General features: G+C 37.1%; 1 protein-coding gene across 16 annotated transcripts in view; it reads left to right on the top strand.

Moving 5' to 3' along the window:
• MYO9A (myosin IXA) overlaps positions 1-17,919 on the top strand; it is a 279,561-nt gene that overhangs the window by 240,503 nt on the left and 21,139 nt on the right. For 13 of the 16 annotated variants that reach the window (XM_067029270.1, XM_067029272.1, XM_067029275.1 and 10 more), the window contains 6 exons: positions 1,903-2,095; positions 3,531-3,659; positions 4,463-4,568; positions 5,332-5,463; positions 6,362-6,485; positions 7,798-7,851. In XM_067029270.1, the coding sequence (XP_066885371.1) occupies positions 1,903-2,095; positions 3,531-3,659; positions 4,463-4,568; positions 5,332-5,463; positions 6,362-6,485; positions 7,798-7,851 (738 nt within the window). The remainder of the gene's footprint in view (positions 1-1,902; positions 2,096-3,530; positions 3,660-4,462; positions 4,569-5,331; positions 5,464-6,361; positions 6,486-7,797; positions 7,852-17,919) is intronic. The other 3 variants (XM_059055971.2, XM_059055969.2, XM_059055965.2) reach the window with 1 other exon arrangement.

Below are 17,919 nucleotides of genomic sequence, written 5' to 3'. Positions count from 1 at the left end.
CAATAAACATATGAAAAGGTGACCAACTTCACTAATCATCAGGGAAATGTAAATTGCAATCATAGTGAGATATATACCCACTAGAATAGCTAAAATGAAAAACATCTTAACAAGGATATAAAGCAATTGGAACTTTCATACATTACTGGTAGGAGTTTGAGTTAACCTAACAGCTCTTGAAATTATTTGGCAGTACCTATCAAACCTGAACATAAGCATTTCTCATGATTTAGCAGTGCCACTCCAAGATATATACCCAACAGATATATATAGATATATCTGTGCCAAAAGACAAAAGAACATTTATATCAGCACTATTTGAAATATCCCCAAACTGAAAGAAACCTGAATGTCCATCAGCAGTTGAATGAATAAATAAATTATGGTATATTTGTATAATGGAATACCGTATGGCAGTGAGATTAAACTGTTGGTACTCACAAACATAATGTTGAGTGAAAGAAGCCAGAAACAAGAATACAGAATACATACTGTATTATTCAAAAATAAATAAACTTCAAAAATAAATGAAACTTAACTCATGGAATGCATATTATATGTTACCATTAATATAATGTTCAAAAGCAGTTAAGACTAATTTATAGTGATAGAAATACAGATACTGGTTATTTGTGAAAGGTGAAATGCATAGTAGTTGGGAGAGTCTTGAGAGGGAGATAACTGCTGGTTATATTCTATTTCTTGATTTGGGTTCTGGTAAGAAATGTGCATTCACTTTGTCTAAGTCTGTCAAGCTGTACACTTAACGATTTAAATACTTTTCTATATATGTGTCATACTTCAATAAAACTTTATTTAAAATATACAAGGAAATTACTTCAGACAGAAAATAACTAAAGACACCCTGGCATCCCTTCCCACAGAAGAAAAAAAGAAAATAACTAAAAACATATATTGATTTTACAATAAGAACTTGGAGTTCACTTTTTCTCAGTTGAGAATAGTAAAATTAATTTTTCCCTTAATTTCAAGAAATAGAAATTTTTAGCATGTTTGCTTTAGATTAGTTGGTTTCAAATAAAACTATTTTGAAGTTTTTGTTTAGTACCTTCAAGTATTTTATTTTTTTGCTTTCACAAGTCTTACTATTAACATTCCCAATGCCCTAAGGATAGCCATAACATTTAAATAAATAGATTATACGTGTGCATGTGTGTGTCATAGCAATAGGAAGAAGATTGGCTAAAGTTTATTTTGTTTTAATTATTGCAGCAAACACTATTTTATTTCTTTTAACAATTTATTAAGCATTTGCCATATACCAGATACTGTGCTTTGTATGTTCACCTGTAACTTAATTTTTACAATAACCCTCTGAGATAGAAAGGTGATATTCCTATTCCCAGCTATAATCTAGTTGCAAATATGAAATAATCTAATTCATATAGTGACAATATATGCCTCTGCCTTTAGCTATGACATCAATAGTCAGTTAAACTTCCCTAAAGTTTACATAAACACCGAAGCGTTCTTATGCTTCAGAAATTAGTGACAACTAATTCATTTTAAATCAACAGATTTTCAAATGGTACTTGGTGAATGTTTAACATACAAAGTCTATCCCCTTTCTCCTTTGCCCACATCCCATCTTTACATGAAGAGATTTTTTTAACAGAAAGGTAAACAGTAATCTGTTGCCACTGCCTCCATTCTGCCTCATTATTTGGCAGGGGTCGGGAGGATTCCTAGTGAAAGAGGATTGAAACTAACAGCTTACATATTTATACTCTCAGCATTTATCATAATTCCCTTTCCTCCCAACTCTCATAACTATGCTTGTAAAACTTGAGGAAAATAAAAAGTAGTTATACTTAAAGAATTAGATAAACATATTTAACAATGTTTGAGTGTATTTGGAAACAAAAATTATTTTCCATTTAGTATGATCCAGAGCTATCATCTCGACAGTTTGGGGTTGAATTATCCCGTTTGACCAGTGAAGACCGAACTGTTCCTTTGGTGGTGGAAAAACTCATAAACTACATTGAAATGCATGGATTATACACAGAAGGTATTTACCGAAAGTCTGGTTCAACTAATAAAATCAAGGAGCTTCGACAAGGTCTAGATACAGGTAAGATAGTGCCCTCTAAATCAAGACCAAATAATTTTATTTAAATAGGTCATCTTATGCTCTTAGTTTTCATTACATGTTGATCATTTTCTTGCAGCCAGAAAAGTGCAGTCTTTTCTGTGGTGCTTGTTTTATCATTTGTAGCTTTCAAAAGAGTCTGTTTTTATGTGGTCAATTCAGCAAACATACATTGCATATCATTTGTACAGGCATTATTAGGTACTTCAGAAAGATCTCATTTAATCTTTTTTTAACAGTCTGGTAAGATCATGTCTTTAATTTACAAAGAAGAAAATTTAGGTTCAGGGAAATTGAATGATGAGCTGGCACTGTGCTGATGTTTTTGTATTAATTTTCACAACAGATCTTTGTACTAATCTTCCCAGTGATTATTATCCCTGTTTACAGATGAAGAAACTGAGGCTTACAGAGAATCTTGCCCAAAGACTCACCATCAATAAGTGACAAAGCTGGCACTTAACCCATAATCTAAACTATTGCCTGTTAGTCTCTGTTATTCTGACTCCAAGTGGTGCTCTTTCTGATGCATATTCTTGCCTTCCTACATTGATGACATAGTTATTTAAATGGATAAGTAGTGAACTGAACATGTATCTGTGTAGAGCTCTAGCCTCAGTCCTGGAATGTATGCAGAGGTTTGACTTTGGCTTTATGTTCAACTTCTACTCTTCACCACTATTGGAAAGGGATAGATTTTTTTTTTTTGGTCGCACTGTGCGGCTTGTGGGATCTTAGTTCCCCATCCAGGGATTGAGCCTGGGCCCTCGGCAGTGAAAGCACGGAGTTCTAACCACTGGACAACCAGGGAATTCCCAGGAATAGATCTTTTTGAATCACATATAGGTGCAAAGTTTGTCTCTGTGTCACCAAGAATCTACCCACAGGCATCATTCATCCTATGTCATCCCAGTCATCTCATGTATAACCCTAGGGAGTTTATAAGTGAAGCAGAGTAAAGATTTTCTTCACATTTCCTAAGCTCAATTATCACTGTCATTTCATCTCTGAGAATGACTTAAAATCAGTCTGACTTTTAGAAACTGTCCTTTGGGCCTTTTTTATGTTTGTCATCTAAAGCATCACTACTAGAAGTATCATTCACAGACCAATCCACAAGAGAAGTACAGAAATTGAGAAAAAGCATTTAGAAACATTTATAGCAATTTAACAGTGCCTTGACATGAAAACCTGTGATCTTTTATTTTACACATCTATCAGTCCGCGACATTTGAAAAACAACCAACAAACAACTGTACCTTTACCACAGTCAGAGCACTATTCCAAATCATGGAGTTAGATTGTAGAAGATAGTTTAAGAACATGAAGGCATTTTTCGGTCGTGATAGTTTCTAAAGTGAATTATTTGACTCTCTGCATGTTTTGGCTTTCTTATCTAACTCTTGTCTCTGAATAGATGCTGAGAATGTAAACCTAGACGACTATAACATACACGTAATTGCAAGTGTATTCAAACAATGGCTTCGTGATTTGCCCAATCCACTCATGACCTTTGAACTCTATGAGGAATTTCTTCGAGCTATGGGTAAGCACAGGCTTCCTGGGTTCAGGGAAGGCCTGCACTTGGGAAAGGAATGCCATCGTCATTTTAGATTATTTAGCCATCCTCTCAGTTGGTTTAGTTCATATAGATCCAAAAGTAATACAGTCAATACAAAACTGCCAGTGAACTCTTACCTATTCAAATGTTGACTTTTTTAGAAACTCATTAAAATGTCAGTGTCCTAAAAACTTTCTGAGCAGGTCACCTAGTTGCTTCTTACAAAGAGATTGAAAGACTAAGGTTATAAACAAAATTAAAAATCAAATAGGAGATTCATGTTCATTTAAATTGTGAATCTAGGCAAGAACTCAGTGTAAAGTTGGCTATCTATTTTAAGCCATGCCTAACATGTTGGTTTAGTTTTTCAGTGCTACAGATGTGTAGGATATTGATGAAGGCCTGCCTAGAAGTGTTTAGGCCCTGAAGCATGACTCCTCAATTCCCATAAGACTGATTCATAACTTATATAGCAATTGATTAATTTTAATGGGGAATTGGTTTGCCACAAAATGCCTGAAAAACTAGGGCATCTCTTGCCCCTTGCTGTAATCAAGAATTACTGGGCTATAGATTAAAACTCAGGAGACTGCTTAGAGAGTATAGAACTCAAGCAAAGGGAGATTAGTGGTAACTGTGAGTTGTTCTTCTGCTATACAGGTATAGCTAAAACTCCTAAAAATCAACCCGAGAGCCAGTCTCCCTTGCTACCTAGTGTCTGTCCAGAAGGAATATGTAGTGTATAAGAGAGGATATTCATTCTTATTTGCTGCTCTTACTTCTTTCAGGCCTTCAGGAGAGGAAAGAGACAATCCGTGGTGTATACTCTGTGATTGACCAGCTCTCCCGAACTCACCTCAATACACTGGAACGCCTCATCTTTCATCTAGTCAGGTAACTTCAAGAAACAAAGGAACACTTAACAGTTTCTCTTGGATTCTTTTAAATAAATGAAGAGCTCCTTCATATGAAAAACTGACAGATCTTTTTTTTCCTGTTGATAAAGTCAATGCCTCAAACAGGTGGTTATGATTCCTTGGCGCAGAAATCCTCAGCTGAGTTAGATTGCATGGCAGGTGCTTCTCTGCCCTATTTGAGCCATGTAACACCTCAGTCTCATGGTGGCAATGTGTAGCCTAGCCTGTTACCTAACTCCCGAGCTAGAAAGGCTGTGTGTCTCTTGACATAACCTAATTCATAGGAGGAGGGTTCAGACGGAGCTCAGAAATTGACTGACCAAAGAGAATTCAGGGGTAGTCTCTCTTCTTCTGAGTGTAAATATTAGCAATAGCTGGGAAGAAAGCCATCTTTCCCTTTGGATAAATATCTTATATGACTGTTTGAAAATGCCTTAAAGTGTCTACATTCTGTAGACATGTTCATCTAGTAACAGTGACCTGGGGCAGTGAGTCACAAATTTTTCCTTGATCAGCTATCTGCTTGCCTGAATTGCTTCAAGGAACAGAGTAAAAGTACACTTTCCAGAGGCAAAGGAACAGCTTTGGGAAAAGTCTACAGTATCTTCCTTCAACTGATAGGAATATCTTTCCAGTACTTGCAGTTGATGTCATTGATCTTCTTTCCCTCATCTCTTCTGCCTACCTCCCTGCAATTTTCCTTTTTCATCCTAGTTTCACTTGTTTTCTTTGTTTCTTAGGATTGCTCTACAGGAAGACACTAATCGAATGTCGGCTAATGCTTTGGCCATTGTATTTGCACCCTGCATTCTCCGCTGCCCTGACACCATCGACCCACTACAAAGTGTGCAGGACATCAGTAAGACTACCACGTAAGGCCAGTCACCATCACCTCTGCAAGACCCCAGGGACTTCTGCATCAGTGTAGTCACTTTATCCAGATATCAAACATAGTGAATGATTTCTTTTTTTTTCTTTTTCTTTTTTTTGACCGTGCTGCGTGTCTTGCAGGGATCTTAGTTCCCCGACCAGGGATCGAACCCGGGCCCCCTGCATTGGAATTGCAGAATCCTAACCACTGGACTGCCAGGGAATTCCCCTAGCAAATGATTTTTTTTTTTTTTTTAAGTTCATTTGTTTTTAATAAGATTGCTAGGTGCCACTGGGCTTTTTTATGCTGAAGATGAAAAATTCCTTTAGGTTCTATTCAACTAAGCATCATTTGTTTTGAAGGGCCTTATTATTTAAATTTGGCTTTTCTTTAGGAATGATTATAGTTTCCAAATGTATTTTAAAATACCATTTTACCAAATTACATATACTTTGTGTTTTCCTGTAATCTAGTCTAACTGTAGTCTTATGGCTCCGAATCCCTTTGGTCTTAATACTTCAATATTCCTGTATTTCACCTTGCCTTTTTTTCATGGACCTCTGATTTCCTTCTAGAGTGGTGATTCTTAACCTCTTCTGCAAAAGGAGCTTTGCCCCCAAAAGCCTAGTGTTTGTGTCCCATTCCCAGAGAGTGATTTAATTGGTTGGCGGTGTGGCCTAGGCATTGGGACTTATAACTTCTCCTCAGATGGATACTAAAGTGTAGCCAAAGTTGTGAACCACCATTATAAACCCTGTCTCTGAGCTCATAAAATAAGGGATTTGATTTTTCTTTTATCCTCCAACTGCCTACCACACTTAGCTGAAAAATAGTCTGTGGGTGCTACAATTTATTTGATTGACTTCAGCACTTAACAGTTTTCTCTTTTCCTGTTTCAGCTGTGTGGAGCTGATTGTTGTGGAACAAATGAATAAATATAAGGCTCGTCTCAAAGACATCAGTAGCCTGGAATTTGCTGAGAATAAGGCAAAGACCAGGCTGTCACTGATTCGTAGATCAATGGTAAGATGCAGGACGTGGAATCACAGGGGGAAATGGGAGGCTTCCTCAGATTTTAAGTACACATTATGATGTGTAGAAAGAGATTATTCTCCGAATCTTTTTCACATGGAACAAGTGAAAAAAAAAAAAGTCATCTTATCTCAGGGTACTCATGTTTGTTCTTTGAGCTGTCTTTAGTTACATACACAGAATACAGTTAACTATGAAGAATTTTTTAAATCAAGTATTTGGGTAAAATGTTGGTGGTTTAATAATTTGCCCTGTTTTCTTTTCCTGTCCTTTCTATGAAAACATAACCCACCCTAACTTTTGAGTCTACTTTCTTCCGCTGTCTGTTCCCAACCTCAACCATGTCACTTTTGGTGGTCCTGCCAATAGTTCTGGGATGTAGAGAACTTAATCACTTGCAAGAATGTGAGTCATAGGATATAGAACTCCACTATGAGTCTACTATTATCAAATAAAGATTTCTTTGAGGGCTTATTGCTAGATTTTGAAAAAAGCCTTACAAAAATGCTAATTTATTTCTTCCATTTGCCCATTTGTCTGTTTAATATCTTCCTTTGTAACCAGTGACCTATATATAAACAACTCCATTTCACACTGACCAATAATCAGTAGGGTCTAGATAACTGGAAACCTATTGCTGCATTAAAGTTTAATTATTGCCCATTTACTACCCTTCCCCTGAATTGTAAAACAAAATTGTATTAGTGAACACCCAATCAGATCCCCAGTAAATCTCTAAAGAGAATCAGGCTTCCCCATCATTGTGCCCATGTTTTTGCAGAGGCCCAGCAATACTTCCTTAATACTTGGTAGTTTGTACTCAGGTTAGCATTAAAGTAACTCCATTTCTTCCTTTACTATTAAACTGCCTGGCACAGGACAAGTGCACAACAAATGTCTGTAGATTAAGTTAATGAAGGGTGTTCTCTAAAAACAAACATAAACACAGAATTTCTCCAGTTGGTAAAGGTATTAAATAAAGCTCATCACAGAACACGTTCTGAATCTTTTCTCCAGGAAATGAAAACAGAAACCCCATTTAAAAGTGAAACCCTTTCTGTAGTATGAATTTTTATGAACTCAGTTCTGAGAGGCCCAAGTTAGCAGTGCCCATCCAGGGAAGACAGAAAGAGACCTTTTACTATAAAGCTACTTTTCAAAGCAGGTAGACGAGCTGTGCTTTCTTGCTGATGCTGCAGAAGACAGATATATTCATTCCATTGAAAGATTAAACCTCTTTAATGGGGCAATGACATGTACATTCTAACCTTCTGCTTTCCTTTTCATGTCCTTCCTAATCCAGAAACCTGTACTAATTGCAGTTAGATTTATGAGCATTACCCGCAATTCAGTCTCGGTATGTATTAATATTGCAATGTGTCACAGCCACTTTACATTATTGTCTCTCATCCATCCAGGAGTTGTTCAGCTCTGTCTATCATCCATGCCTGTCCACCCTCCATGTGCAGCCCCAATTCAGGTCCCACTTCCTGATCAGCCTTCACTTGCTTTTCTCTTACTCTCTTTCTTTAGAACCTTTATTTTCTTTCCTCTGTGTCATACAGTTGAACAATGTCCATTTATAATATACTGGGTTTTCCTCTTTGTCAAATAAGCCTCTTTGTGGATTTCTTCTTTGGTTGGATCATTGAAAGGTGAACATTGAAAGCATTGAGGTATCAAGTAAATTTCTGCTCTGTGAGCTTTGTCCTCATCAGTCTCTTCCTTTATTACATAAAAACCTATTACTGTTTTTAGCATCCTCCATCATTAGAAATGCTTATTTGCCCATTCCTATCTGTGACTTTGATGGTGTCTTCCTAGACGTAGAAGTATGACTGTTATCTACTCAGCATTTTTTAGACAGTGCTGCAAATAGTAGTGAGCAAATTGATGGACTGGTTCTAGACTTAAATAATAATAGTATAATAGATCTCATACCAGGATTTCATACAAAAAAAAAGAATGGAGAGATGGAACACCAATATATATGGAAACTAATTGCAAAGTCTATCCATCTATGTGTAACCAGTTCATTAAGGATGTCAATTTGCTGGGATATAAATGTCAGTCAGTTTTGCTTTTTATCTAGTAACTGCCTTCCAACTCTACCATGTCAAAATCCCCTTTCCTACTAGATATCAACTACCTTAACAGCATCTTGTGACTATTCCATAATTTTTAAAATCTCTAGTCTTAGTCCATTATTTAAGACTTAGTTCTCTTCATATTATATCTTCATATTAAAACATCAGCCACAGGCTTGATCCAGTACTCATCACTTTCTTCCAGGATAGACTAGACCTTAATCTGGGGCTGAAAACTTTGGGGGTGAGTGAGTAGGTTCTTTTTGTCACACACTTCTGCCCTCCCTCTTTCATTCCTTTTTTTTTTTTTTTTAAATTTCTAAATTCCAGAACATACCTGGCTCCAAGAGTTGGGTTTTTTGTTTTTGTTCTTTTAAAATTTTTATTTATTTATATTTTGACTGCGTTGGGTCTTTGTTGCTGCGTGTGGGCTTTCTGTAGTTGTGACGAGTGGGGACTACTCTTTGTTGCAGTGCGTGGGCTTCTCATTGTGGTGGCTTGTCTTTGTTGCAGAGTACGGGCTCTAGGCACGCAGGCTTCAGTAGTTGTGGCACGTGGGCTCAGTAGTTGTGGCTTGCGGGCTCTAGAGCGCAGGCTCAGTAGTTGTGGCACACGGGCTTAGTTGCTCCACAGCATGTGGGATCTTCCCGGACCAGGGCTCGAACCCATGTCCCTTGCCTTGGCAGGCGGGTTCTTAACCACTGCACCAACAAGGAAGTCCCTGCCCGCCCTCTTTCTTGTGCTGTTTCTTCCTCTGGTGTTGAAACTGAGAGGAGTGGTATAGGAGAGGCAGAATTCTACGTGATATGCCAGTATTGAGGTGACAGTCTTCTTGGTTGTTCAGCACTACTGTTCTAGCTCATTGTCAATAGGCTAAATGAAGATAAGTGGTATCTCCAATTGACCCTGCTGACAGTGAGCAGAAGGCTATAGGCATTGGCAGTTCCTTGCTTTGGTTACACCTTCTGGCTAAACCTGATGGATGGCATTCATACGGTGTGACTGATATGTATGTCTTTTTTTTGCCTCAAGACTTTACCCAATCAGATCTACCTCCCATGGCCAGTTCTAGGGCCTACAAGCATACTGGGGGAAAGGTTACATTTTTCATACCTCTTGGTTCCCAAGAACTCAAGGTGGGTAAGTCTTGCCTACCTCTCTATCTGGCTCTTCCCACCACACTCTTTCCCCACTTCTCTTTTCCCCTATGCATGTAACAGAGTTGCAAATCAGTAAGTCTTTTGCCTATACAGACAACCAAACGGAATGAAATACCAGTCTCCCTTTCTTTTAGATGAACTCAAACCTTGATTCTTACCTTCTGGATTCAGTGATGACACTGCCGTTTTCCTGTAAGAGGGGAGGGAATATCCTCTTTTCATAAAATCTGTGTTTCCCTAAAATTCCAATAACCCCCCTTTCTTTTTAGCCTTTTTAGATTTACATTGAGGGAAAGGTGTTAGAATATTGGTCACAGTATTGGTTCAAAAAAAACCCTCAGTAAGCCCTGAGAGGAGAAGCTGGTACCAACTACTCTTGGCTCCTTAAAGCTAGAAGGGCTACTTAATTATTCTCAGCTTTGGATCTTAGCCACAAGTTTAGAACAAGAGGAAAAATCCCACTTAACTCCTATTGCTTATGCATCTAGCTGTAGAAAAGGTGTTGGTCCCAGACTTAAGAACAAGACCGTGTCTAGGACGTATTTGGTATTCATTCAGCGTCTAAGGGATTGAATCTAAAAATTGAATCTAGGAGAGAGCAGTGAGTTTTAGGATATTCACTACAGATAAACTAATCAAAGTCAGTAGTATTCAGGTCTTCATAGATGAAAAAAAATTGCTATTCCGTAATTAAATACAATGATGACTTTGCTGAAATGAAGAGTGAAATGAATTTTCGAAAAGTATGTTGTATTATTGCCAATGTGAAAAGTCATTTGGGTTGGGTATTGAAAGATGAGTAGTAATTCAACAAATGGTGAGAAGACAGGGGAATGACAATTCCAGAGGCAAAGAAGCACGAAACAGGTATCTGTGAATAATGACTGCCTTGTGTAGCTGGAGCTGGGCAGGTGGGGAAGTGGCAGAAGAGTTTGGAAAGGTAGACTGGAACCAGATGTGCAGCATCAAGAATTTTGAATTTTCCCGTTTTGAAGCACTTGAGAGCTATGGAAAGGTTTTGAAGTAGGGGAATGTCACCATCATTTCTTTTAGAAAAATAGCTGGTAGCATTCTAAAGAAGAATGGATTAGAGATGGGCAAGACTGGCAGCCATATATCAGTTAGGAGACTCTTGACTTGTAAGTAATCATATTTGCCATCACTATAATAGGTTGAATACTGATCATGTCATTTTGAAAATATGTTTCTGCTACCATGTACTTTCCACAGAATTAGATTTATGGAGCATAATCTTTGACTAGGCTATTCCCAGAGTAGGATTTCGGAATATGATATGCTCACAGTCCATCCAGTTATGCCTCTTCTATAATAAATGGGTTTTTTTGTAACTTATTTTTGTTATAATTCTAAGCATAAGTATTGATTTAGTATTATTTAAGATAATATAATATGAAGAATATAATTTGAAATAAAGTTTACTAATCTATAGAACCCTCACAAATTATCCTCTTGAAAGATGTTACACACAAAGGTTTTCATAGCCAAACAAAGTTTAGGATATAATGTGCAGTACTTCCAAAACTTTAACTGTGGAGTGCTTTCTTCATAATGAGTCTAGTTGAACAGGGGTTCTAAAAAGAGCATTTTAAAAACATTCTAATTTTTTAAAATAGTATCAGTTGCTATTTTATGTACTTAGTTTGGAATTTTAAAATTGCTCTAAGTCTTTTCAGGATTTTCTTGCGGCGCTTATAGTGGTTGGCAGTACTTATAAATTTCGCATCATCTAGGCTTATTGAAGAACTTACCTGCGTGTCTCTGTTAGAAATTTGCATACCTGCAATTCTGTATCATTGTGGATCTGTGGGGGTAAGCTATGCAACTGACAACACCAAAAGAAGCAAGAAATGCCCTTCCAGAAGTTAAGTATTAATAATTGGAAAGTTAAGAATCAATTGAAATTTGTAGAGCTTTGAAGAGCTCCAAAGGAAAAATATATTCCAAGTGTGGACTTGATTCTAGCAAAGGGTTCTGTCATTTTCTTATGTTAGTGCATGCTAAGTCTACTGTTCACATTCAGGTGGCTTGACATAATAAGAATCAGACCCAGAGAATGAAGATTTTCTGAGAATATAGAAGTGTTCTTACTGTTTCTGGTACTGACCAGAAGGTATTTTTGTAGTATTAATCTTTTTTTTTTTTAAGATATAATTGACATATAACATTCTTAGTTTTAGGTATAGCACAATGATTTGATACATGTATATATTGTGAAGTGATTATCATAATAAGCTTAGCTAACATTCATCACCACATACAGTTAATAATTTTTTCTTGTGATAAGAACGTGTAGTGTTCTCTTTGATAACATCACAACCAGAAGACCTTTGCTTTTTCTATTCCTCTGGAACCCTCTTTCAGAGATCATGATGGTAAGCAAGAGGCATTACTTGAAGATCCACATGCAGGAAACATGCAGCGCCAGTGGTGAGGAGGATTAGGCACAGGACCTCTTTGGGAGAGTAGGCAAAAGGAGAACAGTATTTGTGCTCTTTTTTTGTGAATTGTGAAAGAAGCATCTCTTTTGAAGCCTTGAAATCATCTCTCTCAGATGTGGACAAATGGGAAGAAAAGTTATGTAGGGAATTCTTATAGATGGAATTCCATAGGAGTGGAAGAACTACAGTAATATCTGGCAAGGGAACGTGATGCTTTTCAAGAGGCCTGAAAATTCAGTTTGGGGGAAATAAAGGGCAGAAGTTAGGAAGTAAGGAAATATAAGGATTCTGTGATCTTGGGATGATAGAATTACATGTGAGAGAAGAGAAGGTGAAGATTTAAAAACAGCAGAGTGAGTGAGCCAGGTGGGTTGAGTGTTTAGGGAGTAAAAAGTACAGAATACTAGACAAGAATAAATGATAGTGGCTCCCTATGCAATTTTTGCTGCTAGATCTACCAGTTGTATCCTAAAAATCGATTGTTAAATATTTTCGTTTCACTCTTATATCTCCTTTTTTTAAAAATTCAGATTTGAAGCTTAATACTAGCTCTTTTTGTATAATGATGTACTCAGTGCTTTTATTTTATTTTTTTTAACATCTTTATGTGAGTATAACTGTTTTACAATAGTGTGTTAGTTTCTCCTTTACAACAAAGTGAATCAGTTATACATATACATATGTTCCCATATCTCTTCCCTCTTGCGTCACCCTCCCTCCCACCCTCCCTATCCCACCCCTCTAGGTGGTCACAAAGCACCGAGGTGAACTCCCTGTGCTATGTGGCAGCTTCCCACCACCTATCTAACTTACATTTGGTAGTGTGTATATGTCCCTGCCACTCTCTCACATCATCACAGCTTACCCTTCCCCCTCCCCATATCCTCAAGTCCATGCTCTAGTAGGTCTGTGTTTTATTCCCATCCTACCACTAATCTCTTCATGACATTATTTTTTTTTCTTAGATTCCATATATATGTGTTAGCATACGGTATTTGTTTTTATCCTTCTGACTTACTTCACTCTGTATGACAGACTCCAGGTCTATCCACCTCATTACAATAACTCAGTTTCATTTCTTTTTATGGCTGAGTAATATTCCATTGTATATATGTGCCACATCTTCTTTATCCATTCATCTGTTGATGGACACTTAGGTTGCTTCCATGTCCTGGCTATCGTAAATAGAGCTGCAATAAACATTTTGGTACATGACTCTTTTTGAATTATGGTTTTCTCAGGGTATATGCTTAGTAGTGGGATTGCGGGGTCATATGGTAGTTCTATTTGTAGTTTTTTAAGGAACCTCCATACTGTTCTCCATAGTGGCTGTATCAATTTACATTCCCACCAGCAGTGCAAGAGTGTTCCCTTTTCTCCACACCCTCTCCAGCATTTATTGTTTCTAGAGTTTTTGATGATGGCCAATCTGACCGGTGTGAGATGATATCTCATTGTAGTTTTGATTTGCATTTCTCTAATGATTAATGATGTTGAACATTCTTTCATGTGTTTGTTGGCAATCTGTATATCTTCTTTGGAGAAATGTCTATTTAGTCCTTCTGCCCATTTTTGGATTGGGTTGTTTGTTTTTTTGTTATTGAGCTGCCTGAGTTGCTTATAAATTTTGGATATTAATCCTTTGTCAGTTGCTTCATTTGCAAATATTTTCTCCCATTCTGAGGGTTGTCTTTTGGTCTTGTTTATCAGTGCTTTTAAAGAAGCTGTTTTCTCACAGAACTTGAAAGATAAACTATTTTATATTTATCATTTTCAAATGACTAGAATTATTTCTTTCTCTTATAGTATATAATATCTTTTAAAATTAGGCATTTGATAAAAATCTAAGATTTTGTGTTTCTGCATAAAAGACACATTTACATACTTGGTTCATGCTCATTGTGGAAAAATTTGAACAGTAGGGTAAAGTGCAAAAAGCAGGAAGAAGGGGCTTCCCTGGCGGTGCAGTGGTTGAGAGTCCGCCTGCCGATGCAGGGGACGTGGGTTCGTGCCCCGGTCCAGGAAGATCCCACATGCAGCGGAGCGGCTAGGCCCGTGAGCCATGGCCGCTGAGCCTGTGTTCCACAACGGGAGAGGCCACAACAGTGAGAGGCCCGCGTACCGCAAAAAAAAAAAAAAAAAAAAAGCCAACAGGAAGAAAATCACAATTTTCTATTAATATTTTAGAATACTTATATTTCCCTTGAACTTTTTCCTTATGTATATGTATATGTAGTGAAGTTATGACAGTCCTATGGTATTCATAGTTTTATATTTCTTTTATTATTTTAGGAAGATTTTTGTAGAGCTAAAACATGAATTCAATTCAGTATTATAAATCCATTTAATTTTTTGTTTTTGTTTTTGTTTTTGTTTTTGTTTTTGTTTTTTTGTTTTGTTTTTTTTCAGCGGCCATGGCTCACGGGCCCAGCCGCTCCGCGGCACGTGGGATCCTCCCGGACCGGGGCACGAACCCGCGTCCCCTGCATCGGCAGGCGGACTCCCAACCACTGTGCCACCAGGGAAGCCCCCATTTAATATTTTTAAACTTACGGTTTTACTAAATAAAAATGAGACTACCTTCCATATATGTTTCATCAGAGGTACTTCTCATTTTAGACTACACTTCAGACACATCTTTTTTCCCTTCCCGTTCTCTTCTGCAGATGAGACCTGTCTTCCTAGCCCCACTCATTGATTCATTTTCATTTATTCTCATTCATTTTTTCAACAAAAATGTAACAGTTCTGTTGTGTTTTAGGCACTTGTGCTAGGTGCTGGAGGTATAGAAATGACAAGATCTCTTCTTTAGATAAATTAACAGCCTAGTAAGCAAAATATAAATAATTGTAGTTCAGTTTACTAAATCTCATCTTGTCTGTTCAGAAAGCTGTAGGGAAGCATAGAGAGCTAGGCGACTTAATACCTGAGAACACTGAATAAACTTCAATGGCTAGAATGTAAGATTTCTTGGTAAGAATGAAGGAAAGAGTGATAAGATATAATGAATTAACAAATAAGTTTTTGGGTTCTTAAATTCCATGATTAGTAGTTTGGATTTGATCCTTTTAGGCCTTGAGAGGCCATCAAAGGTTGTCTAAGAGTTTCCTCTTTTAAAAACACTGGACATAAACTTTCACAGAGGAATTTTACCAACCCTTTAAAAACATAGCAATACAATTTAATCTGTTCCAGAGCTGAGAGGGAAAAGGTCTTTTTTTCATGAAAAGAGTGTAACATTGGAACTTTTTAACACCCTGCCCAAAAAAAGAAAAACAAAAATTTTACACAAAAGTATTAAGGGCAGCAGAGTACAGAATGGGCTCTGGACTAAACTTTTGTGTTTAAATCCCAGCACCAGATTACTAGCTATTGTGACATGGGCAAGTCATTTAATCTCCATGTCTCAGTTTTCTCATGTATAAACTGGAGTTAATAGTACCAGACTCACAGGATTAAATGAGTTTATACTTGTAAAGCCATAGAACAGGACTTGATACACTGATATATATATATATATTTACACACATATATATACACATGTGTATATCAATAAAACACTTGATATATAAATTCAGAACTGCCTCATCTGTGAATATTAATCCCAAAATCCCAAGTTAAAATATTAGCAAGCATAACTCAGTGGCCCATAAACATGAACTTTGACTAAGTGTGATTTAACCCAGGAATGCAAGAATGATTCGATTAGCATAATTCACCATGTTAATTGATCTGTAGGAAAAAAATCATATTATCCTCATAGATATTTAAGAGGCATTTGATATAATTATACAGGTATTATTTTTTAAAATTCTTATTAAAATAGAGATATATCTACAATTCCTTAGCATGATAAAATATATCTATTATATCCCCCCAAACCAGTATCTTGCTTAATGGAGAAACATTGGAAGCTTTCTAATTAAAACTGGGAAAAGGCAAGAATGTCCATTATCCTCACTGTTATTTGCCCTTGATCTGGAGGTACTATCTAATGCAATTAGGTAATAAAAAGGAATCAGAGGTATAAAACTTAGAAGAAGAGGCAAAATTATCACTATTTTCATTATGATTGTATATATGCAAAACTCAAGAAAATCAACTAAAAAATAATTTAAATTATAGGGTATCTGAGTACAATTGATAACTTGATATGTACTACCCATTGGATGATATAATGGAAGAAAAATGCCCATTTTTATTAGCACACACATGCACTCAAAACAGCAACATAAAATACTAAAGAATATACTTAATGAAGAAATGTAGAACAAGAAATGTGGAAGATTTATACAGAGAGAGTCTTAAACCCCAAGAATTACAAAAGAAGATTTGAACAAATAAATGCATTTGGAAAGGAAGACTGAATATATAAAGATGTCAGTTCTTCCTAAATTCATCTATTCATTTATTGTCCTAACACCCAACAGGATGGAGAGAAGATCTCTTGAGACTCACCTAAACTTTCAGACTCATAAGACTACTGTGAGCTACACTTGGCATCAGAATCACATAGACGAATATGGGACAGGAAGCACAGCATGCCATCAGACAACATAAGGTCTTCCTTTTATGCCAGAGTTGTCATAGCAAGCCATGCTGCCACGCCACCATCAGGGTGTTAGTTATATCTTTGTCTCTCAAGTCACAGCTCAAGTGCAAGGAAAAAGAGGTCCACATTTAGTGGTTGCAGATCTGTTCTGCCTTAGAAGTTTCATGCCTCCGCAGGAGTCAGTATCTCTCGTAAAATTCTAGACATAGTTTCCAGGGTCCTTGCAAGGAATATGTCTTAATTACAGCAGACTCCACACTCAAAGAGTCTAAATATATAGGTTCCAACCAGATATTTATAATTTATCATACCTTCTTCAGATGCCAGTCAGGGTAATTTTTGCCAGAGGCAATGTTGTCTAGTAACATCATTTACATGCTACCTTTATCAGGTTACCAGGGTCCTGAGCTAGAACATGGACCAAAGATCAAATTCTCATAGACAAGGAAAGAGTTTTGTAACATTTTGCCTACAGATGTGACGTCAATAAAAACAACAAAAGAATATTTGGGGGGACCTTGACAAGATGCTACTAAAATTCATAATAAGAAAATAAGGAAGCAGGAAAACTAAGAAAATCCTTAAAGAAGAAAAAGAAAGGATCATAAACATTAAAGTGAGTGGCATTTCAGAGGTATACTATTCAATAAATGGTGAAGGAAAAAAGGATAGTCATGTGGAGAAAAAACAAGAAAAATTAAAATGTTGATCTAAATCAATCAAAGACTAAAAATTTAAAAATAAAAGTGCTAGGAGTATAGTCATTTCTCAGTATCCACAGGGGATACTGTAATAGGGGTTTCAGAACCCCCTCCCCCACAGATACCAAATTTCTAGGATGCTCAAGTTCGTTATGTAAAATGGCATAGGGCTTCCCTGGTGGTGCAGTGGTTAAGAATCGGCCTACCAGTGCAGGGGACACGGGTTCGAGCCCTGGTCCAGGAAGATCCCACATGCTGTGGAGCAACTAATAAGCCCATGAGCCACAACTACTGAAGCCCGCATGCCTAGAGCCTCTGCTCCACAACAGGAAAAGCCACTGCAATGAGAAGCCTGTGCACCACAATGAAGAGTAGCCCCCGCTTGTTGCAACTAGAGAAAGCTCATGCAGCAACGAAGACCCAACTCAGCCAAAAATAAACAAAATAAAGTTCCTGTTTAAAAAAA

The sequence above is a fragment of the Kogia breviceps genome, chromosome 3, assembly GCF_026419965.1.
Source record: "Kogia breviceps isolate mKogBre1 chromosome 3, mKogBre1 haplotype 1, whole genome shotgun sequence".
Lineage (NCBI taxonomy): Eukaryota > Metazoa > Chordata > Mammalia > Artiodactyla > Physeteridae > Kogia > Kogia breviceps.
The sequence above is the reverse complement of the archived record's forward strand: the minus strand, read 5'-3'. Positions and strand labels throughout refer to the sequence as shown.